The sequence below is a fragment of the Argopecten irradians genome, chromosome 1 (assembly GCF_041381155.1).
Source record: "Argopecten irradians isolate NY chromosome 1, Ai_NY, whole genome shotgun sequence".
Taxonomy (NCBI): domain Eukaryota; kingdom Metazoa; phylum Mollusca; class Bivalvia; order Pectinida; family Pectinidae; genus Argopecten; species Argopecten irradians.
This window is the reverse complement of record NC_091134.1, coordinates 47,220,202-47,245,852: the sequence shown is the minus strand read 5'-3', so window position 1 is coordinate 47,245,852 and position 25,651 is coordinate 47,220,202. Positions and strand designations below refer to the sequence as shown.

The window sequence follows — 25,651 nt, the reverse complement described above, 5'->3', positions numbered from 1 at the left end:
ACTTCTGCTATAACGATGCAAACACAGCAACAGTTTTTTTAATAAAAAAAAAATGTGGACGGTTATCAGTTTTATGTGATATTGGAGTTACAGTACCGAACTTATACCGAAAATAATATGTATATCTATATTGTTTGCCTTTGAAACTTTATCCATAACGTTTACTAAAAAGCAGAAATACATCAATGGTATTTCTGACATATGTTCCTATATTACAGTTTAAGTGTAGATTTAAATTCATTATTTCAAAATTATACTAAATCCTTAAAATAGTATAGATTCATTGTCGACCGTTTTGTATATCATACCGAGATTTAATAGTATGATATATGAACATTTATCGTATAATCCAAAAAGTAACCACATAAAGTGTTTAAATGAAAATTGAAATTACTTGTATACAGCATTAAAAATAGATATAATATCTTGTAACTTTAGTTGAAATAGTTCTTAGAACCATTTTTGTTTCTGAATAAGTCACCTTCCATTTTTCGTTTTACCTGTGTACTTTTTTGTTTGCTGGAATTATGACATATAATATATATATGTGTGTATGTAATATATATTCCTAGGTATGATCAGGTATATTTTATTTCCATTTGCTTTTACATCTTCATTTTAAAAATGGAGGTGAGACAATAAAAAACCTAGAGCACAGATGTACGGGGGTTCCATAATTCAAATCACAATCCAATTAACGGATGTCCTAACCTGATTGACAGTAAGACAATAGCAAATACCTGATATAGTCCACCGAATAGCAAATTGCCCGCGGCTGAGTGGGAATGAACCCCTGTAATATACCTGGCCGCAGGCAATTTGCTATTTGGTGGACCATTACAGGTGAGTTCGATGAATGGGGTTGTATACAGGTAAACAACATCCTGGGTCAAGGTATTACATAACCATCAAACCAAAGGCATGGCTAATTATATATCTATAATATAAGTGTATCTACTCGTATATCGATTAAAAATTGAAAGCGATCGCACAGTCTGAAAAAATAGTTTGTTTTGCTTAATAACTCGATTATTTGATCTTTTATAATATCAAAAGTAAATTCTTTCTACCACATGTTTGAAACGTTTTGCGGTATCGTAATAAATGTATCTCGATTTATTCGGTTAGCAACACACAACACAATGTTTGTAATGATCAATCATCGGTGTGTACGTATGTCAAGCATCATATCCTTGATGCTTTAATCAAGGATTTCTTAAATTGTTACGTAAAATTTTAGTCACAATGTATCAAAGATACAGACTACAGGAAAATATTATCTAATTAAAGCGTATTTGTTGCTGAACTCCTCGACAAAAAATCTGAAACTTTTATTTCTGTGTGGATTTTCTTTCATAATTACACGAAGATACCTGATATTAGAGCATAAATTAGAGTTTTTGAAACATCGAATTTCACTCTTTTAGTTATTTATATTCGAGACAAAGTTATTGTACGATTAACTTCACTCAAAAGTAATCATAAAAAAAATCTTTGATCGGCTTTTCCTGTGACCGTCGATGTAAGTGATAGCACATTAGTTATAGTACAGCTATAAGCCACGACTATTATGACGTCACACGGTTTAGGGCTAGAAAATATGCATAATCGGGTGGTAAGAAAATTTGACCTCGATATCGGTAGTTTACAGGTTATTCTGGTCGCGCGCGGCACGGAGATGTTTCTACATGGTCTAATAAAACCATTTCCAGCATAAACTGAAATTATCATATTTGACTGCACAAATCCTTTAAATTGTATTTGATGTGATAGTGTCTTCTACACATTATACAGTGTTCAGGAGTAAAGGTGTCCTGATGGCCTGCACCAAGGCTATAAAAATCTGGTTGGTCTATGTAAAATCTTGTCATGTTGGCCCTATTGGCTATGCAAATTTGACATAAAATTCTTTTATTCTGCATCTCTGGAAAAATTCTGACCTCGATCTTTATTAAGTGAAATGCTAGACAAGGATAAAGAATAAAATTCATTATGAAAAACTGTAAATTTAGCAATTCCCATTGGTTTATGTTGCTTTAGGACGTACATGTATGTAATAATATGAAAAAATGGCTGGGGCCATAGAATTTTTCTTTCTCTGTACTGAGTAGTACTGTAGACTGATTGTCCACAGGGCCATGTATAGTTTCTATATGAAAAAATAGCCAGAAATACATATAAATTTATATGTATTTCTGGCTATTTTTTCATATAGAAAACTATACATGGCCCTGTGGAATGTCTTACAGAAAATTCACAGTCACTTTCAGCCACTGCCATATAGCAGAAACATATATATGTATGCGATAAGGTGTAGTGTTTTATAATAACTGCTATCAATCAGCTACTTCATTTTTTCTTTCTTGATTTTGATATAAATGAAATCGGGGAAAATTGTTTGGTTGCACTTTGGTTTCACGCCCTATTAACAACCTGGTCAATTAATCACGTGTCAGGTTTCGTAGGTTAGTATTTAGAAAAACCACCGCAGACCAGCGGTAATGATCAGTACCTGGCAACTGCTTCACACGGGATTCGAACTCACGACCACGGGTGGTAATATGTAGTACGTCGGGATATATTTTACCCACCGCCCAAGCATGAATACAATCGAAAAAAAACGGTCAGACATAGGACAGGCCTACTGCGGGGCCCTATCATCATTAGGCCTACGTATCCACTCGTAATTCATTGCATTACATAGACATTGATAATGTTCATATGCTCAAAAACAAACACAGTAAATATTGGTCAGTAAATAACAGTATCAGAGATTTTTTAGACATCATACCTGACAATCGACTGCTAGACGAATTTCTTTGCCGAAAATAAAACAACGTCCCGGCCAGGTAGAGCAGGCGCGTCCAAAATATACGTTCGATTAAAACAGTTCAAAGACGCCGACTCTGTCTAATGACGCGCGTTCGCTTTGAAATATGATTTCACGCGGCGCATTCGAGGGATGCAATGATCACTCGGGCCGTTTTCGTTTGGTTAAAGTCAATTATTTCATTTATCCAATGCAGATTTTGATACAGACCTGTGTGAGAGAGCTCCTTTTTTTTGTGGCAACAAACACCCACAATATATAATTCTTATTCAACACACAACAATAATTTTTTTTTTCATTAAATATAATCCTTGTACACATTTATAGACAGTGGCGCCACAATTAAAAATTAATTAATACGCAAATTGCCGTTGCGAGCGCCAAAAGCGCGAGATTTTTGTGTTTGGGGGGTCTCAACCGGAAAAAAACATACATATTAAAGATTTAGAATGACTGAGATGAGTTTTACAATGTATTTTGATGATTGCGCGAGAGATTTTGTGTTTGGGGTCCGGGGTTCTCCCCTGGGAAAAAATATTACGATTTAGAATGGCTGAGATGAGTTTTACGATGCATTTTTGATGAATTTGCGAACATCCGAAGGCGCGAGATTTTGGTGTTTGAGGGGGTCTCAACCGGAAAAAAACATACATATTAAGATTTAGAATGACTGAGATGAGTTTTACAATGTATTATGATGATTGCGCGAGATTTTGTGTTTGGGGGTCCGGGGTCTCTCCCTGGGAAAAAATATTACGATTTAGAATGGCTGAGATGAGTTTTACGATGCATTTTGATGAATTTGCGAACATCCGAAGGCGGCGAGATTTTGGTGTTTGAGGGGGTCCGAGGGTCTCCCCGGGTAAAAATAGTACAATTTAGAATGGCTGAAATGAGTTTTACGATGTATTTTATTGATTTTAAAGCGTTCTTAATATGGTATTTTTATTTAAAGTAACCTACATTTAGTAATGATGTGAATGTCGTCATATCATTATGCAACTCTGCTCGATCTGAACATACCGCCTTCACACCATTGGCACATTGTTTTGTAAGTCAAAATAATAATGAATTAATTGTCTTGCTAAGGCATAATAACAAATTAATCTTTTAAGAGACATTTTTAAATAGTATGTAGAATCCTTTAATAGACATTTTAAGTATAGTTAATGTGTATTGAATTTTTAACATTATGTGCATTCATGAACGTTTTAGAAAATGCGCCGCGCAGCGGAAATTTTTCTAAAATGAAGTACGAAAAATGTGCAGGATAACTCTTTTTTCTTTCAAATATGCATTTTAAAAACATTTCAGTCGGCGAAAATGGGGGGGGGGGGGACATGTTTGCCCCCCGTCCTGGGGAACGGGGGTGGGGAGCAATTGCCCCCCCCCCCCCCCCCCCCCCCCCGGTTCCTACGCTCCTGCCAGATCCGTCTTTAACTCATAAACGGACAACATCGAAAACGGCCTAGTACATGTATCAGAAACATAAAAATGTATGTTTCTGCATGCATTCAACAAATGTTCAATCTAATTAAAATTAGACTTGTAATTCCGCTCCACTACGATACTCTACGTTACCCTCCAATACAAGATTGACAAATGTTCAATGTGATTTCAGGGTACACTCATGACATGATCCCTGTAACATCAGGTGACGATTAAGAAGTTACAGTGACATCGATGTACATGTGTTGAATATACGAAATGTCACTGTTATACCCACAGGGACCTGGCACGACTTTTTAACCAACAGTATACACATATATTGCTGTAATATAAGGTGTCATTGTGACATCAGTCAATGTAATATATTAGGTGTCATTGTGACATCAATCAATACAATATATAAGGTGGTACTGTGACATCAGTCAATCAGTGGTGTAGCTACCATTGACGCAAAAACACAACTGCTAGCACATCAATCAATTCTCTTTCTTTTTTTTCAAAATCAGAATATATTCGCTATCAATTGGTTCGAGCTCATGTCAGAAAATTGACGTTTTTTAAGCCGAAAACCCCACAGGAACAAGACAGTAGGTGACTAACAAGGAATTATATCCTAGTAACCATGCCGCCAATAATGGCAACAGCAGAGAGAAGCTTAGCGTTCTGAAACACAGGGACCTGGCATGCCAGGTCCCTGTGTTCTGAAACGCCTTAAAACTCGCGAAAATTAAATGGGTTTTGGCTTTGTTACATATGCACCACGACGTGCCCATAGTTAACGTGGATACTGTTATTGACATTTTCGATGAGCAAAAAAACAGGAGGATGTTATACTGAACTTTGATATGTGGCTACTCTTCGTCGCTATCACAATACAATAAGTGTGCAAATAAAGAGTGCATTTGTACATTCAATTTTCATTTAGTCCTTTTTGCGCATTCAATCTTTAATTAAAATTAGATCTTCTACATCTTTGTATATATAGCTTTCCGTAGACCTACGAGCGGACGGTCTACAAATTAAGTCACGCATTAAATTGAACTTTAACAATGCGTTTTCGTGTGTATAAATGATCCAATGAGAGTATCAGCACTTACAAGCATAAAGAAATTGACTGTCTTAAGAGACAGTCGATTTCTCTGTTTACTTACAAAATTATCAAAATCGCTCTAGAATTTAATCGCAGTGTAGTAGGAAAATCACTTAAGACACGGCCGCAATTGACAAAAATACAGTACATGTTTGCATACAGATATGACGACATATATAATTCTGATTTCTAAATATAGGTAACTTTCAATCTGCAATATGAATTAATCCGTTTTCAGCGTTATTAATTACCAGGTAAATTACCACGTTAAGAACGCTTTAAAATCATAAAAATGCATCTAAAACTCATCTCAGCCATTCTAAATCGTAATTCCTCCCCTAATCCCCTTGTGAATTGTTTGACAGCTTATATTAAGAATTTTTCAAAAAGGTTGAGATCCACCCTGCCTTACTCCGAAGGGGTAAATTTTTGTTCTAGCCATATCCAATTATTCAGGTATTTACTGTTGACATTACACAAATGCACAACAAAGTCGATGTGAATTGTTAAATTGTTATACATGAAGTCAACAGTATTGTCAGGATGTTATGGCACTATTAACATAACATCATGCAATACGTCGATTTTGAGATACCAAAACATGAAAACACTTAAACGAAAGATAATAACACAACCTTCAATTTTATTTCAAATGATAGATTTATTTCAAATAGTACCCTATACTATAAAACCACCACAAACCACTCATACCAGTTCTTCGATTAACTTCAAACAACTCCATTTCATTCAGATTAACCTGTCCCTATCTTCTAAAGACACACTTAGGCAAGATTCAGATTACCACCTCACTTAACACTCAAGTTCATTCAGATTAACCTGTCCCTATCTTCTATAACACTTAGGCAGGACATAACCACACTCAAACCACTCATACAGTTCATTCAGATTAACCTGTCCCTATCACTTCTATAACACTAGGCAGGTCTCAAATACCACCTCAAACCACTCATACCAGTTCATTCAGATTAACCTGTCCCTATCTTCTATAACACTTAGGCAGGACTTACCACCTCAAACCACTCATACCAGTTCATTCAGATTAACCTGTCCCCTATCTTCTATAACACTTAGGCAGGACTTACCACCTCAAACCACTCATACCAGTTCATTCAGATTAACCTGTCCCTATCTAACACTTAGGCAGGACTTACCACCTCAAACCACTCATACCAGTTCATTCAGATTAACCTGTCCCTATCTAACACTTAGGCAGGACTTACCACCTCAAACCACTCATACCAGTTCATTCAGATTAACCTGTCCCTATCTTCTAAACACTTAGGCAGGACTTACCACCTCAAACCACTCATACCAGTTCATTCAGATTAACCTATCCCTATCTTCTATAACACTTAGGCAGGACTTACCACCTCAAACCACTCATACCAGTTCATTCAGATTAACCTGTCCCTATCTTCTATAACAACTTAGGCAGGACTTACCACCTCAAACCACTCATACCAGTTCATTCAGATTAACCTGTCCCTATCTTCTATAACACTTAGGCAGGACTTACCACCTCAAACCACTCATACCAGTTTCATTCAGATTAACCTGTCCCTATCATCTAAACACTTAGCAGGACTTACCACCTCAAACCACTCATACCAGTTCATTCAGATTAACCTGTCCCCCTATCTTCTATAAACACTTAGGCAGGACTTACCACCTCAAACCACTCATACCAGTTCATTCAGATTAACCTGTCCCTATCTTCTATATACACACTTAGGCAGGACTTACCACCACAAACCACTCATACCAGTTCATTCAGATTAACCTGTCCCTATCTTCTATAACACTTAGGCAGGGACTTACCACCTCAAACCACTCATACCAGTTCATTCAGATTAACCTGTCCCCTATCTTCTATACACTTAGGCAGGACTGTCCTACCACCTACAAACCACTCATACCAGTTCATTCAGATTAACCTGTCCCTATCTTCTATAACACTTAGGCAGGTCTTACCACCTCAACCACTCATACCAGTTCATTCAGATTAACCTTCCATCAGGCAGACTCCACCTCAAACCACTCACCAGTTCATTCAGCATTAACCTTTCCCTATCTCTATAACTTACACTTACACCTCAAACCACTCATACCAGTTCATTCAGATTAACCTGTCCCTATCTTCTATAACACTTAGGCAGGACTTACCACCTCAAACCACTCATACCAGTTCATTCAGATTAACCTGTCCCTATCTTCTATAACACTTAGGCAGGACTTACCACCTCAAACCACTCATACCAGTTCATTCAGATTAACCTGTCCCTATCTTCTATAACACTTAGGCAGGACTTACCACACTCAAACCACTCATACCAGTTCATTCAGATTAACCTGTCCCTATCTTCTAAACACCAGGACTTACCACCTCAAACCACTCATACCAGTTCATTCAGATTAACCTGTCCCTATCTATCTATAACACTTAGGCAGGACTTACCACCTCAAACCACTCATACCAGTTCATTCAGATTAACCTGTCCCTATCTTCTATAACACTTAGGCAGGACTTACCACCTCAAACCACTCATACCAGTTCATTCAGATTAACCTGTCCCTATCTAACACTTAGGCAGGACTTACCACCTCAAACCACTCATACCAGTTCATTCAGATTAACCTGTCCCTATCTAACACTTAGGCAGGACTTACCACCTCAAACCACTCATACCAGTTCATTCAGATTAACCTGTCCCTATCTAACACTTAGGCAGGACTTACCACCTCAAACCACTCATACCAGTTCATTCAGATTAACCTGTCCCTATCTAACACTTAGGCAGGACTTACCACCACAAACCACTCATACCAGTTCATTCAGATTAACCTGTCCCTATCTTCTATAACACTTAGGCAGGACTTACCACCACAAACCACTCATACCAGTTCATTCAGATTAACCTGTCCCTATCTTCTATAACACTTAGGCAGGACTTACCACCACAAACCACTCATACCAGTTCATTCAGATTAACCTGTCCCTATCTTCTATAACACTTAGGCAGGACTTACCACCTCAAACCACTCATACCAGTTCATTCAGATTAACCTGTCCCTATCTTCTATAAACACTTAGGCAGGACTTACCACCTCAAACCACTCATACCAGTTCATTCAGATTAACCTGTCCCTATCTTCTAAACACTTAGGCAGGACTTACCACCTCAAACCACTCATACCAGTTCATTCAGATTAACCTGTCCCTATCTAACACTTAGGCAGGACTTACCACCTCAAACCACTCATACCAGTTCATTCAGATTAACCTGTCCCTATCTTCTATAACACTTAGGCAGGACTTACCACCACAAACCACTCATACCAGTTCATTCAGATTAACCTGTCCCTATCTTCTATAACACTTAGGCAGGACTTACCACCTCAAACCACTCATACCAGTTCATTCAGATTAACCTGTCCCTATCTAACACTTAGGCAGGACTTACCACCTCAAACCACTCATACCAGTTCATTCAGATTAACCTGTCCCTATCTTCTATAACACTTAGGCAAGACTTACCACCTCAAACCACTCATACCAGTTCATTCAGATTAACCTGTCCCTATCTAACTTAGGCAGGACTTACCACCTCAAACCACTCATACCAGTTCATTCAGATTAACCTGTCCCTATCTATAACACTTAGGCAGGACTTACCACCTCAAACCACTCATACCAGTTCATTCAGATTAACCTGTCCCTATCTTCTATAACACTTAGGCAGGACTTACCACCTCAAACCACTCATACCAGTTCATTCAGATTAACCTGTCCCTATCTTCTATAACACTTAGGCAGGACTTACCACCTCAAACCACTCATACCAGTTCATTCAGATTAACCTGTCCCTATCTTCTATAACACTTAGGCAGGACTTACCACCTCAAACCACTCATACCAGTTCATTCAGATTAACCTGTCCCTATCTTCTATCTAACACTTAGGCAGGACTTACCACCACAAACCACTCATACCAGTTCATTCAGATTAATCAGTCCCTATCTAACACTTAGGCAAGACTTACCACCTCTAACCACTCATACCAGTTCATTCAGATTAACCTGTCCCTATCTAACACTTAGGCAGGACTTACCACCTCAAACCACTCATACCAGTTCATTCAGATTAACCTGTCCCTATCTTCTATAACACTTAGGCAGGACTTACCACCTCAAACCACTCATACCAGTTCATTCAGATTAACCTGTCCCTATCTAACACTTAGGCAAGACTTACCACCTCAAACCACTCATACCAGTTCATTCAGATTAACCTGTCCCTATCTAACACTTAGGCAGGACTTACCACCTCAAACCACTCATACCAGTTCATTCAGATTAACCTGTCCCTATCTAACACTTAGGCAGGACTTACCACCTCAAACCACTCATACCAGTTCATTCAGATTAACCTGTCCCTATCTAACACTTAGGCAGGACTTACCACCTCAAACCACTCATACCAGTTCATTCAGATTAACCTGTCCCTATCTTCTATAACACTTAGGCAGGACTTACCACCTCAAACCACTCATACCAGTTCATTCAGATTAACCTGTCCCTATCTAACACTTAGGCAGGACTTACCACCTCAAACCACTCATACCAGTTCATTCAGATTAACCTGTCCCTATCTAACACTTAGGCAGGACTTACCACCTCAAACCACTCATACCAGTTCATTCAGATTAACCTGTCCCTATCTTAACACTTAGGCAGGACTTACCACCTCAAACCACTCATACCAGTTCATTCAGATTAACCTGTCCCTATCTTCTATAACACTTAGGCAGGACTTACCACCACAAACCACTCATACCAGTTCATTCAGATTAACCTGTCCCTATCTTCTATAACACTTAGGCAGGTCTTACCACCTCAAACCACTCATACCAGTTCATTCAGATTAACCTGTCCCTATCTTCTATAACACTTAGGCAGGACTTACCACCTCAAACCACTCATACCAGTTCATTCAGATTAACCTGTCCCTATCTTCTATAACACACTAGGCAGGACTTACCACCTCAAACCACTCATACCAGTTCATTCAGATTAACCTGTCCCTATCTTCTATAACACTTAGGCAGGACTTACCACCTCAAACCACTCATACCAGTTCATTCAGATTAACCTGTCCCTATCTTCTATAACACTTAGGCAGGACTTACCACCATCAAACCACTCATACCAGTTCATTCAGATTAACCTGTCCCTATCTTCTATAACACTTAGGCAGGACTTACCACCTCAAACCACTCATACCAGTTCATTCAGATTAACCTGTCCCTATCTTCTATAACACTTAGGCAGGACTTACCACCTCAAACCACTCATACCAGTTCATTCAGATTAACCTGTCCCTATCTTCTATACACTTAGGCAGGACTTACCACCTCAAACCACTCATACCAGTTCATTCAGATTAACCTGTCCCTATCTTCTATAACACTTAGGCAGGACTTACCACCTCAAACCACTCATACCAGTTCATTCAGATTAACCTGTCCCTATCTTCTATAACACTTAGGCAGGACTTACCACCTCAAACCACTCATACCAGTTCATTCAGATTAACCTGTCCCTATCTTCTATAACACTTAGGCAGGACTTACCACCTCAAACCACTCATACCAGTTCATTCAGATTAACCTGTCCCTATCTAACACTTAGGCAGGACTTACCACCTCAAACCACTCATACCAGTTCATTCAGATTAACCTGTCCCTATCTAACTTAGGCAAGACTTACCACCTCAAACCACTCATACCAGTTCATTCAGATTAACCTGTCCCTATCTTCTATAACACTTAGGCAGGACTTACCACCTCAAACCACTCATACCAGTTCATTCAGATTAACCTGTCCCTATCTTCTATAACACTTAGGCAAGACTTACCACCTCAAACCACTCATACCAGTTCATTCAGATTAACCTGTCCCTATCTAACACTTAGGCAGGACTTACCACCTCAAACCACTCATACCAGTTCATTCAGATTAACCTGTCCCTATCTAACACTTAGGCAGGACTTACCACCTCAAACCACTCATACCAGTTCATTCAGATTAACCTGTCCCTATCTAACACTTAGGCATGACTTACCACCTCAAACCACTCATACCAGTTCATTCAGATTAAACCTGTCCCTATCTTCTATAAAACACTTAGCCATGGCATGGACTTACCACCTCAAACCACTCATTACCAGTTCATTCAGATTAACCTGTCCCTATCTTCTATAACACACTTAGGGAGGACTTACCACCTCAAACCACTCCATACCAGTTCATTCAGATTAACCTGCCCCTATCTTCTATAACACTTAGGCAGGACTTACCACCTCAAACCACTCATACCAGTTCATTCAGATTAACCTGTCCCTATCTTCTATAACACTTAGGCAGGACTTACCACCTCAAACCACTCATACCAGTTTCATTCAGATTAACCTGTCCCTATTCTTCTATAACACTTAGGCAGGACTTACCACCTCAAACCACTCATACCAGTTCATTCAGATTAACCTGTCCCTATGCTGGGATGAAGAGCTATCAAGTTTGTACAGATAAATGACCTTGACCTTCATTCAAGGTCACAGCGGTCAAATAGACTAAAAATTTTAAACAACTAGGTAGCTCTTTATCCTAGTATGTTATATTTTTACATTAAAAGTACATCACGGTCATTCACTTTAACTTAAAGTGAATGACCGTGATGTACTTTTAATGTCAAAATCATGAAATATTTTGGAAAATTGAAGCTTCAATAAGGGTCTGTAGTATTGCCTTAATTGTTAGCCACTACTGTATACTGTGACTATGTTGTTTTGTGCCAATAATCAGATGACCATTAAGGCCCATGGTCCTCTTGTTTTGTTTTGTGACCTTGTAGCAGCTGCATGGGATTGTTGAAATCATAATCAATTATTGATGTCATAAACACTGGCGCGTCAGACCCAAGTATTCTTTCGGCAAAAGTCTTTCTCCCGAGAAGCTGTGATAAGTTTAAGATTGCGGTTCAGGTAACAAAACAGTTGTTCTATGCCATGCCAGTCAACGCAGTCAAAACTCTTTACCCTCGCGCACCATTTAAAATATCTGTACAACAAGCATACAGTAAGTGTTAAAAGCAACACACGTCCCCTGCAGTCTATTACATTTTTTTTCCTCTAATTTTGCTATTCACGCTGTTCACCGCATGTTTTGGTTTTAGTAGATACGGAATGTGTGTTCTGGCCACTTCTGTGAGAGTAGAATCTATGAAAATCAGCCCCTGTAACAATCAGTACAAACTCTCATTTAAAACAAAAGAAATGTAAACGTTTGTATGCTACATTTAAATAGCAAGGTGATTATCATAAACAAAGTTATTTTAAAGGCAATGACTTAATAATTTAAGGAACTTTCAAGTAATAAAAGGTATAGACCAGGGTGATGTCATTGTCGTTTACTTTTTAACTCAGTAAAAAGCCCATTACTGTCAAAATTGCTTTAAAAAAAACATGACTAAATGTATGTAGTATCATAGTATACCAGAAGTCTCATCATAAAAGTAAAGTTAAAAGAAACCAAAATACATCTTTAACAGAAAAGATACAACTTTTATTTTCAATTTCAAGATAACAAGAGAATAATGTTTGTTTTCAATTTTGAGATAACAAAAATATGTGATATACATGAACATTTGTATATTGCTATAATTATATATTTTGCATCTGCATTTATACAGTCTATATATATATAATGATCCATTCATTAGGTCTAAATACAGTAAACTGTTCAACCATAATACTAGCATTGGTGCAAATAGATTGTTTTTTTCATTTAATGGCAACCTTAACCTTATTCATGTTTTTGTTTCTTTTGTAAGGAATTGTTTTCTTCAGAATTGTTGTATGTTCCCTACTGTTGTTACTACAGCACCATCCCTTTCAAATAGCATAATGAACAAGTAAAAATTTCACAATGGAAACAACCAATAAATGAGGTTAATCTAAATGTCAAATATAAACATGTATGGTATACAAACAATATTCTACTCTTAGTTAATGTTTTTAAAGCATCCCCCCAAAAGTTCCAAAACAGGCTTTGTCCAATCAGTAATCACATGTTAAATACAGTAATGAATAAGTATAACAACTCTGCAGATGTCAAAAGTTGTCTCCCTTATTCCAAAAAAACCCCAGACTCATTGCCAGATAAAGAATAATTAAGATTAAAAATAGGCCCCTCTGTATAATTGGAATAAACTTTCACACAAAAAAGTGGAACCCTTTTTATTTTCTAAACATAAAAAAAAGATACGTGGGACAGTGTACACACAAACTCTGATAAGGCATAACAGATCTGTACGTACAAAATACTACATCTCCAAAACTGTATAACTTGTACAATCTGACAATATATAGACTGAAATTGCTATGTTAATGTTTGTACCAATGAACAAACCAATTAAAATTATGAAAAAAACAATGCGGATGTAGAATTTTAAGATGAGTCCAAAGCACCAAAAGTTCACAATTTAGGATGAGTTCTAATACAAGAGAAGAATGAAGTTCTCGAAGTTAAGAAAATCATTTAAATCACAGAAAAATCATGAGTCTATGACTCAGCCAGGTGAATGTCATAAATCACATGTAAATTATTTTTTATCTAAATCGAAATCAGTGCTATTGATATTACATGGATATTATATCTTTTATCATTTTTTTAAGCAGATTAAAAGCTAAATTATAACGTGGTTATGGAAAATGTTATGTAATACAAAATCATTTGATCTGTAATACAAAATCATTTGATCTGTTAGTGTATTTTGTATCAAAACTGAGATCACAGCAGCATTGCACTTTGGTTCCATTTGATACATATTTACATAAAATATAAATATTTGTATGCATTGTGTTCATCATCAGTAACTTCTGATTATAATTCCCTTGGATCTATCTCATCATTTAAGGTTTTTCCAGCCTTATAGCTAGTCAGTGTTGCTGGATCCTTTGTATAAGGCAATGGCTTGAACACCTTCATGTGGATGTATTGGTCATTTCCTACCTTAACCTGAAAGATAAAATTATAAAACTACATATAAATTTCTAGACCATTATTGAAGAGATGAAATCAACATACAACCATAGAAACTGAATTTATAGTTCACCATCTATAGGTATATGCATTTGATTTATCTACAATCAGTGTGTTGTTTTGATAAACATGTAGAATGTAATCAAAATACCGGTATGCTGTTTCAATTCCTTCAGTAATTTTATAAAATGCCATAATTATAAGACAAATATACAGCACATTGGAAATTGTGGTTTGAATTAAAAGACATAAAAGGAACATGAAATGGCCATTGTTTCCATAAGTAATGTATCTTATAACGGATAAGTTTTTAATTGATTAATCATTAAGATTCACACAATATAGCACAGTATCAACTTATACCAAAAATGCAACTACATTTATCCAAAAACACTTGATTAGAATTTTGCATATAGATTGTCTTGTAGATGAGTCACAAAGTTGGAAAAATTCTTATCTTCCTTTCAGAAAAAAAAAATCCAAATAACTGTACTGTATAGGATCTTTATTGATTGCTAATTATAAATAACACAACTAAACATCAAAATATGTTGCAAATATCCACTGTTTACTGACCGATGTCAAATCATTATGTAATGTGATAAATATGATAGTATAGGATATCTACCTTTATAAAGTAATTGGTTCCTGCTACCACCTGAGACCTGTAACTGACAGCTTCAAATTCTTCATACCTTGCATTTGATTTTTCTTCTACACTTGCTTTAAGCTGTAAATCAAAATACAACTGTTAAAATGATTTCATTTTTTCAAACATTACAATCAAAATAGTAAGACAGAATAAATAGTGTCTGGTTTGTGTTACATTTTCATGAAGTATAGCTGTAACTTGTAAGCAATATAGGGACTCTCCTTTATATTTTATATGACTGACATGTACATGTGCATAATTGTCATACATATTATATGTTATAAACTTATAATGTGTACAGTGCATATACATGTAGAGTGTCCGCATATTCTCTATTAAATAATATATTATTACATACTGTAACTGGTCCGTCCAACCAGTCATTCTAAAATATCGTAAGACAAATGTGTAACTTGTTAGTACAGTGTAATAACACTATTTAGTCTGTAAAACGGTGTATGAAATGTGAATCAGTGGTCCTTTTTGCTACTTTTGGAATTTCCGACTTCATTTCGGCACATTTGATTTCGGTCATTATCACAATAATATTACCACAAGCGTACGTAGTGCCCTACAAATGCAAGTTGATGACTAACTTAGGCCTAACGTAAACAGGTTGGGCACAACCCTGCATATGGGTAACAGTTACCCATTTGAGTAACAGTTACCTGTTTGAGTAATCAATAAGTTACCCAAATGAGGAATTCTGTGTAAGAAAAATGCATGAAGTTGTTTTAAACTTTTTTTATCAAAAAAGGGCGTAATAATTTTGACATGGCACCATTACTAACATAACTTAGTACATTATTAATCAAAAAGGGACAAACTTCATTGTCTCAGTTTTGGTAAAAGTCATAAACTAATTCACCTCCATTGCTTACTATGGTGCTTAAAGGGACAATTCAGTCCAAGATAACATTAAAATTTGTACATATATCGGATGGAAATTAGATAAGTCGGTTTTACTTTGATATGCCAGAAAATCCCATGGTGGTGAAATGCGTGTGAAATGTTCAAACTCGCTCGCTGTCCGCCATTACACATTGTGGTCGAACTTGTTGTATGCCGAACCCTGTCCCTTGCTCGTAGAGTAGTGCAACTTTTGTCTAGAACTGCTCAAATCGCTCTGACAGTAGTGTGTTTACCTTATTATGGTGAATTGTCTTGCCTAAAAATCATTTAATCACCTCATTAGTGGTTATGTAGTTCATTTGTTTAACGTGCGTGACTTTTGCTCGGGTATGGGTACAGCGTACATATTGTACCTGTTTAATCGGATTGATCAACGATTTGTAACTACAACGGTATAAATTAAAATACTAAACTATGACGTGAAATTTGTCAATATTTTATGTTGTATGTTTCATAAGAAATGTAGAACAATACGTTTATGTTATATTTTGCCTCTTGGTTATGTAAAAGTAAATTGTCCCTTTAAGGTTCATGTAATGGCTTTAACCAGTGATATTTTGCAAGCCTATAACTCATTACTGTGCTGCAATTGAACAAAACTAATGTCATTAATTGTTGGTATGTACCCTGGCTAACTGTCAGTCTCACTGTGGATATGTAATTTGTGAAGCTGCTTGTAAAATTCAGTAAAATATGAGAAAAATGTATATTTCTGGAGAAGACATAGAACTCGTGTGAATTGCATTGATGGCACCAAATAAGCATGCTATCGTGTTCAGTAGTGACTATGCCAGGTACTCCAACAGTTTGTTTGGCAAAATCGGACCAGCGAATAGCGCAGGAGCCTATTGTCGTAAATGCAAATGGCTACTTTAAATGGCGGATCACAAATATAGCATATAAGAAGACATTTTAATTGATACAAGTGCTCTTATATACACTATAAGGTACTCTGAACATGACAAGAAGACTATTTACGAAAAAAATAGTTAAAATGTGGACTTTGAGGCTCTTTCCGGAAATTTGCATTTTTGGCCCCAAACAGATCGGTTGAACTATTTTTTTCGTGAAGAGTCTTCTTGTCATGTTCAGAGTACCTTATGGTGTCTATAAGAACATTTGTATCAATTGAGATGGCTTCTTATATGCTATATTTGTGATCCGCCATTTATAGCAGCCATTTGCATTTACTACAATAGGCTCCTGCGCTATTTGCTGGTCCGATTTTGCCAAACAAACTGTTGGAGTACCTGGCATATTCACAACTGAACACGATGGCATGATTATTTGATTCCATTAATGCAATTCACACGAGTTCTATGTCTTCTCCAGAAATATACATTTTTCTCATATTTTACTGAATTTTACAAGCAGCTTCACAAATTACATATCCACAGTGAGACTGACAGTTAGCCAGGGTACATACCAACAATTAATGACATTAGTTTTGTTCAATTGCAGCACAGTAATGAGTTATAGGCTTGCAAAATATCACTGGTTAAAGCCATTACATGAACCTTAAAATAGAACACAGGTAAAACTCATTCAACCAAGATTTTTAAGTTAGACAACAGAATTTAATATTTCCCCCACAGAAACAGTCTTGGATCAGTTGTAAGACTTTCTAAAAATTATGACGCCCTTTTTTGATAATAGTTTTTAAAACAACATTATCTGTTTTCTTTTCACAGAATTCCCCAATTGTGTAACTTATTGATTACTACAAACAGGTAACTGTTACTCAAATGGGTAACTGTAACCTATGCAGGGTTATGCCCAACCTGGTAAAAACTTACGTTGTGTACGAGTAACTGAATTTCAGCATCGGCTGGTTGAACTTGACCTGCGCCTCCGACCATCGCCATCTTCCCGCTGCTTTTACAGAATTCGACGAGAAAAGAAATAGATAAAAATAGTAAACCAGCTTGTTTACTACGTAACATTACATCCGATGATGCGTCAAACACCCGTGATAAAACCGGAAACAAACAAACTTAAAAGGGACATAACCGTTGATTCCCTTAGAGATACAGAGTTGTCGTTCTTGACATTAAAACAACCAATGTTTTTAAAATTATTTACATGTAACTTTTCATTAATTTTACGTTATAAATGTGAAATAGCAAAAGTTGAAAAAATAAAATTGATCTGTCTGCACAGAATAAAAATATCGTTTGACAGAACAGCCAATTCTTATCGAGAAAATAACGTTAGAGTGTAGGCCTACATGTTTTACATGTACATGTACAGCACAGGCGTTTGCATTGGCTCTAGGGCCTAGACATTTTTCGCCTACTGTATATATCATAGACATTTCAAATTGATATCTTGCTTGAATAATAGATCTATCAAACGCTGCTTGAGATCGTGAACGTTAAAATCATCATTTGCAACATTAATTACTTATGTAGGTATAAATTATTAAAGTGAACAGTCGGGCAAGGATGGCTAAAGTCGGTAAAAATGGTGTGAATGAATCCAGAGATTTAAATCTCTGATGTATCCAGTATAATTTCTTATGAAATAGAAAAATAAAATTTCTCGCCAAAATCTGTCTGCGTACGAAGAAATTAATTTAAAGTAGGCCTATAGGAATCCTAATACGTCCTCCCGGCTGACTATATCCGTGGTTACATTTACACGCAGCCTCACTTTCAATGCTTTCAACTTTCCTTTACTTTAATGGTCAGAACTAGGAAACGCAAGCAGAACTTTTGGAAGGCCAATGAACGCATTTAGACTGGTTTTCTTTGCCCGACTATTCATTTTAACCTAACCAACCCTCCCTAAAAGATAGATATAAAACAACAAACACTTTCATTCATTTAAATTTACTTTTAATTAAATCTCAATGTGTTCTGTCATAAGCTTTGTCTTATATCTGCCTATATTAAAGTGAGGCCGTTTCGACTGGGGCCGTTTTAACTGAGGCCGTTATTTATGGAGCGCCGTTGTACTATTTTCTTGATATCAAGAATTCGAATTTTGGATATCAATAATTGATTTTTGGATATCAAGAATTCGAATTTTGGAAATTAAGAAATGTATGTTATTTTTGGATATCAACAATTATATTTTTGGATATCCAAAAAAATCATTTATTGAAATCCAAAATTCGAACTGTTGATATCAAGGTATTTTTGGATATAAAAAAAAAATCAAATTTTGGATATCAAGAAATTGAATTCTTCTTTTACAAAATAATAACATTCTCCCTTGTTTCACCGATATCAAGAATTGATGTTCGGATATCAAGAATTCGATTTCTTGATATCCAAATTAACTATTCATTGATATCCAAAATTCGAATTATTGATATCCAAAATGTATTTTTTGATATAAAATATTCGAATTTTGGATATCAAGAAATGGTTGGCATTTTTGGATATCAATAATTCGAATTCTTGATATACAAAAACGAATTCTGGATATCAAGAATTCGTATAACATGAAACCAAAACAAAGAGGCTGTTAAACCATTTAGAATTTGGGATATCCAAAAATGGAATGTTTGATATCAATAAATCGTATTCTTGATATCTAAAATCGTATTCTGGATATCCAAAATTGTATTTTTGGATATCAAAAAAATATTTTTGAATATCAATAATAGATATTTGGACGTCAAGAATTCATTTTTGGATATCAATTATTGATTTTTGATATCAAGAATTCGAATTTTAGATATCCAAAAAGCGGAGAAAATAATACAACGGTGCCCCATAGTTATTGCAGTGGTGCCGTTTTAACCGTACTCCTAAAATTGGATATATGTAATATTGACACAGTATTATATATATAGAAAATAGCGATCGTTCTAAATGAAAATTAACACCACCAGAATGTTCCTAAGTATCAATAATATGGGTGTAGACATTTAAAGTTTTGGTCTAGCTGGTGTATAACGTGAGATACACGTATATGGGTCGCATTAGTTGGTTTTTAACGGCCATTTTGAAAACCAATATGGCGGCCGCCAGCTGGGGCCGTGAGTTTTTGGGGTCCATTTTTTTTCCCCCCGAAACCTTATGTCCTAAATAAGCCATATGTAAAGTTTCACGCTTTCTTCGAACTTTGAACGATTTTTATGCTTAGCCGATCCACTACATGTATAATGGTAGACTTACATGTACCATTGGTAAAATATTCAACAATGGTGTCATGCCAATGTCAACAAGTAAAATTTACAACTGGCAACTTTTTTTTTTTGCAGACGGTCTATCTGAGCTCTATCATCGTGGGGCTGTAATAAAGTTATGCTTGATTTTTACACTCCTCTTTCACCGGAAATTACAGCGGATATGAATTTGGGACTGTCCGTTCGTCTGTCTGTCTGTAACACTTGGTTTCCGTGCAATAACTGCCACAAACCTTAAAGCGATTTTTTTGTAACTTGGTCACCTGGGGTACATGTAGCAAACAAGAGAAGAACAGCCTGGCCTCGGTCTATATTTTATTAAGTGGGGAGTCCCTGTTTTGAGCCATGCAAAAAAAAAAAAAAAATCAAATATATTCTGAAATTGGTACATCCAATATGGAGGGTTTGATTTAAGCTTAAATTTTTTTCAAAAATAAACATAACAAAAATGGGTTAGAGATTACAATTCTGGGCTCCTCCGGAAGTGCGTCTTGACCGGAAATGCTAGCTTTACTTGAAGGAAAATCCATAGCGCGGGTTTAGGCAAAAAAGCGCAGAATATGGCCAAATCTGTATCAAAATATCAAATTGTAATTGCAAAAGTTGTGCTGATTAATTATATATATACTTTTGTACAGGTATTTTTTACAGTTAAATGACTATATCTATATTTCAAAATATAGCATAAATGTATTGTTCTACATTTCTTATGAAACATATAACGTAAAACATTGACAAATTCCACGACATTGTTAAGTATTTTAATTAATATCGTTGAAATATCAAATCGTTGATCAATACGATTAAGCAGGTACAATATGAACTCTGTACCCATACCCGAGCCAAAGTCACGCACGTTAAACAAATGAACTACATAACCACTGAGAAGGTGATAAAATGATTTTTAGGCAAGACAATTCACCTAATGAGGTAAACACACTACTGTCAGAGCGATTTGAGCAGTTCTAGCCAAAAGTTGCATTACTTTACGAGCAAGGGACAGGGTTCGGCATACAAGAAGTTCGACCACAGTGTGTAATGGCGGACAGCGAGCAAGTTTGAATATTTCACAAACATGTCACCACCATAGGCGTTTCAGGCATATCACAGTAAAACTGACTGATCTAATTTCCATTAGAACTTGTTTTATCTGATATATATACAAATTTTAATGTTCTCTAAGACCGAATTGTCCCTTTAAATGACTATATCTATATTTCTAAGGCATGCGCCTTATTTTCATAGATTGTCCAAATCTACTGTTTTCTGTTACCTGGATAAATGTGCCAAGGGCTCGGGTGAGTTCGCTTGGCACTTTCATCGGACCCTATTTGACGGAGTTATGGCCCTTTGATTAACGAAAACACGGTATTTTCGACTGTTTCCGTTTAATACATATGTAACACTCGCAAATATTATCGGATTTTCTCGAAATTGGATAACATGGCTAAATGTTTCAGGGCATGCGCATTGGCCAAGTTCGATCAGGACTTTGACTGGACCCTATTTGGCGGAGTTATTACCCTTTGATTAACGAAAACATGGCATTTTCGGCTATTTTTGTTCAATAACTCTCGCAAATATTACCGCATTTTCTCGAAAGTGGGTAACATGGTTAAATGTCTCGGGGTCTTGGCCAAGTTCGATCGGCACTTTCATAAGACCCTATCTGGCGTAGTCATGAGCATTTGATTAACGAAAGTGGGGGATATAAATTCCACGAATTTGCTTATTTAAACATTGCATTCCGACTACTTCTCGCGTAACTCCAGTTACACAGCAAAAAGTGCAACGCATGTTTTATATACGTTTGAAAAAAACATGCGTTAAACGTATGTTTAAAACATGCGTTTACGTACGTTTTGGCCACCATGCGTAAAACGTACGTTTGAACAAATCATGCGTTAAACGTATGTTTAACATATGTTTTACGTACGTTTGTTTTCCATCTCATGTAACACGGACGTATGTTAAAATAAACCGTCTAATTACATGTAAAACATTAGTTTTATCAATGTAATTGAAGACCTGCAGTATGTTTTTTTTCAAAAATGTTATTCCCATATGCAAATACGTGTTTAACAGCCTCTTTGTTTTGGTTTCATGTTATCTATATAGATGTCTTCTAACAACTTATAGTGAACCTCATACTAGCCTCATGTTAGAATAATGCAGCTTCAATATCGTATGATGATACATGTAGTTCTACAATTATATGTACATCTACCGATTGTGAACAGAATCAAAACCGCTAATTTGGATTCCGTCTTTTTAAATTTTAATTTGAACAGTTTTGAAGACTAATGCTCTAAATACATACGATCAATATCAGCTGACCAGCGCTTCATGATGTACAATGTAGTAGGTCTACAACTGCTGTTTGATCATCCTCGATACTCCAGGGGTTCCGATCTCTTACGATCTCTACATGTGTAGAGATAGTAAGTGATCGGAACCCCTCGATACTCCAGGGGTTCCGATCTCTTACGATCTCTACACGTGTAGAGATAGTAAGTGATCGGAACCGATACTCCAGGGGTTCCGATCTTTACGATCTCCACGTGTAGAGATAGTAAGTGATCGGAACCCCTGGAGTATCGAGGATGCTGTTTGATCTACGAGATCATGAGTATATGTTCTAAAATTGTCATTATACATGTAGCTAAGGATTATATGTGTAGCTAAATGTAAAGGAATGTATTTAGTTTGTAAACTAGAAAATATACTGACTTCTACTTCGGATCTTCATTAGAATTCTTCTTGAAATGTTCAAGTCATTTGAGGCATTTGGGGACTTGTGCAAGGCTACATCGATGACATAGCTATTAGCATAGGCGTTACTCCAACAATGTTAGAGGTAAGACACTTTTTGAACATTACGTCGTGTAGCGAAATAACGTCCGGAAAAAAACACCGGCTGACCAGTCGACTCCCATGTTATGGGAGTACAAAATAATAGCCTTCCCTACGATATAGTAGGAGTAGGTTATTGTATTTTTTCCAAACCAGAAGCAGACGCCTGTGCTTTAACATGTCAGATTCTAACGTTAACAGTTAACTAACTCTCAGATCCCTGTGGTTTTGCTGACCGCTCCGCTTGACGAATCTTTTCTTTTTCCCACGACTTTTGTAAAGATTTAAAAATGTAAGTGATGAAGTGACGTTAAGTGATGTAGGAAAAATAGAGTATGAAACTTATCAATATGTAGTCACTCGTTTGTAAATACAACATATTATGTATGAAAAAATATCAGTCATTGGACAGGAACCGAAAATACAAATAAAATGGAATTAAACCTTAATTTTCAAAATGATAAATATATGTGCAACTTCAAAGACCATGTAAATATACATAAAAAAGTCAAAAAGGTGGATTTTGTAATAGGATGAAACGTATGTATAACACTTGTTTTGAAACGTCCGTTTTACATACGTTTACGTCTGTTTACCATGCGTATTACGCATGTTTAAAGCTACATGTATATGTGCCGTATTTTTCATACTCACGAATCAAGATGAGCTTTTAATATGTTATTCCTTACCAAAAGTAACCATCAATTTGAGAATTCCACTACTTTCAATCCATAGGTTTTTATTTTACAAGCACATATAAGAGCTGAAAATGATTTTTGGCAGTACTGCCAAAAATCATGATATTTACATCTATAGTGAATTGAAATGAGTACATACAGTCACATCATGAAGCCAAATTGTGGTCTACAATTTCATTTCACATTTTACAGTGTTATTATCAATTGTAAAGTGATATCTGCAGGTATGTTTCCATCTAAACATACATAACGCATAAAATACAACAGCTTTACAGTATATAATGTATGTGTTGTAGCTAATATTTATAAGGCATCTGAAGTCATTTGAATGACTTTCACAGCTTAATTCATAAAACCTTGTGGTTTTCAATTTTTTGTCCAGTTACGGCACATAAAACTTTAACACACGTATTGCATACCTGTCGTACGTATGTTTTACATCCGTGGTCATCAACATGCGTTTTACATGCGTTTTATAACGTACGTAAAACGTGTATGCACTTTTTCCTGTGTATATCACATGTTTTTGGATAATTGATCTTTCGGACTATTGGATCTTGGAACTAACGACCAGGTTTTAATGGGGCTTTCAGATTGTAGGCGGTCTCTGCTTTTCATTCAAAGTGAAACATCTTCTTAATAACTTAGAGGCCTAGAGATCGAATATTAGACCCATGGTATACGGGAAAAAGGGGTACGAAGTTTGTCCAATTGAATGACCTTGACTTTCACTCAAGATCATAGGTGTCAAATAGGGTAAAATCTTTAAACAAATTCTTGTGATTGATTAAGAGGTCTAGTGAACTGTTAATGTCCTTGTATAGTATGCTGGTATCATGGAATATATAGTTTGTTAATTACAGGTTTATGTTGATGACATTGACCCCCCAATCAGTGTCAAAGGGGTCAAAAGGCTATCTTTTAAATGCTATTTGTGAATAACTAAGAGACAGTGAGACGTAATTGGGCTGGGATGATGGGCTACCAACTTTGTTCTAATGAATAATACACCTTAGACTTCATTAAATATCACAGGGATCATTGTGGTATTGTGCCCGTAATTATATAACATGCTGGGATGATAGCTACCAAGTTTGTTCAAAGGAATGGCATTGAGCATCATTCAAGGCCACGTGGGTCTTCTTTCAAGTTTGTTTCTTGAATTACAAGTTCCTAGAGGACAATGTCCTCATTGTAAGTCGAATTATAGCCTATTTGATTTTTTTATATTGATCCAAAAATACACATCGAAGTGTTGGAGTGTGCCAATAGTCTGCAGATGACCGGTAAGCCCCACGTGTCTCTTGACTTTCAACCCTTTCCTTGTTAACAACATCATCGAAAAGATGGCCGACGGTATCTCACACATACAGAAAGTTGATATTCACAACAGAAGAAGACACACCATAGACCATTGACCTTATCTTAAGTTCCAATCAAATATTTAAAAAAAAAAAAAAAAAGTTTACGATGCTTACCACCATTTGGCAAAAATAATCCCGACACCTACCAGCGATTTTAATGTGCAATGCAAAATAGCATCACCTACCAGCGATTTTAATGTGCAATGCAAAATAGCATCAAACTTGATCACGAACTCCCGGGAAATTAGACGCACATGTGTATCTCTCGTCTATCACGCCGAAAGGGTCTACCGGTAGAAATGCTAAAAGAGTATTTCTGCTGCTCACAGGACTAAAGACACATATAAGACCTGACATGATACTGACTTCTGAGGATCAACCACACAACTTCGCTAGCCAAGGGTACGCGAGATCCGGCAGGGGTATCAGAGAGATTATCGTACTGAATACCACGGAACAGTTGTTTTCAACCATACCTACCAGACTATTCCACATTCCACCAGAAAGGAAGGCAACATTCTATTAAAAAATCCAGGAAACAGCAA

The 25,651-nt window shown here is 36.3% G+C and overlaps 1 protein-coding gene across 1 annotated transcript; it reads right to left on the bottom strand.

Annotated features, from left to right (window-relative positions):
• Positions 1-14,184: 14,184 nt before the first annotated feature.
• Positions 14,185-18,048, bottom strand: LOC138330321 (cystatin-A1-like). Its single transcript, XM_069277844.1, has 3 exons — positions 17,850-18,048; positions 15,118-15,219; positions 14,185-14,465 (listed from the first exon to the last, which is right to left on the bottom strand). Exons 1-3 carry the CDS (start codon positions 17,994-17,996, stop codon positions 14,331-14,333), a joined length of 384 nt encoding a protein of 127 aa, XP_069133945.1. The 5' UTR covers positions 17,997-18,048; the 3' UTR covers positions 14,185-14,330.
• Positions 18,049-25,651: the final 7,603 nt, after the last annotated feature.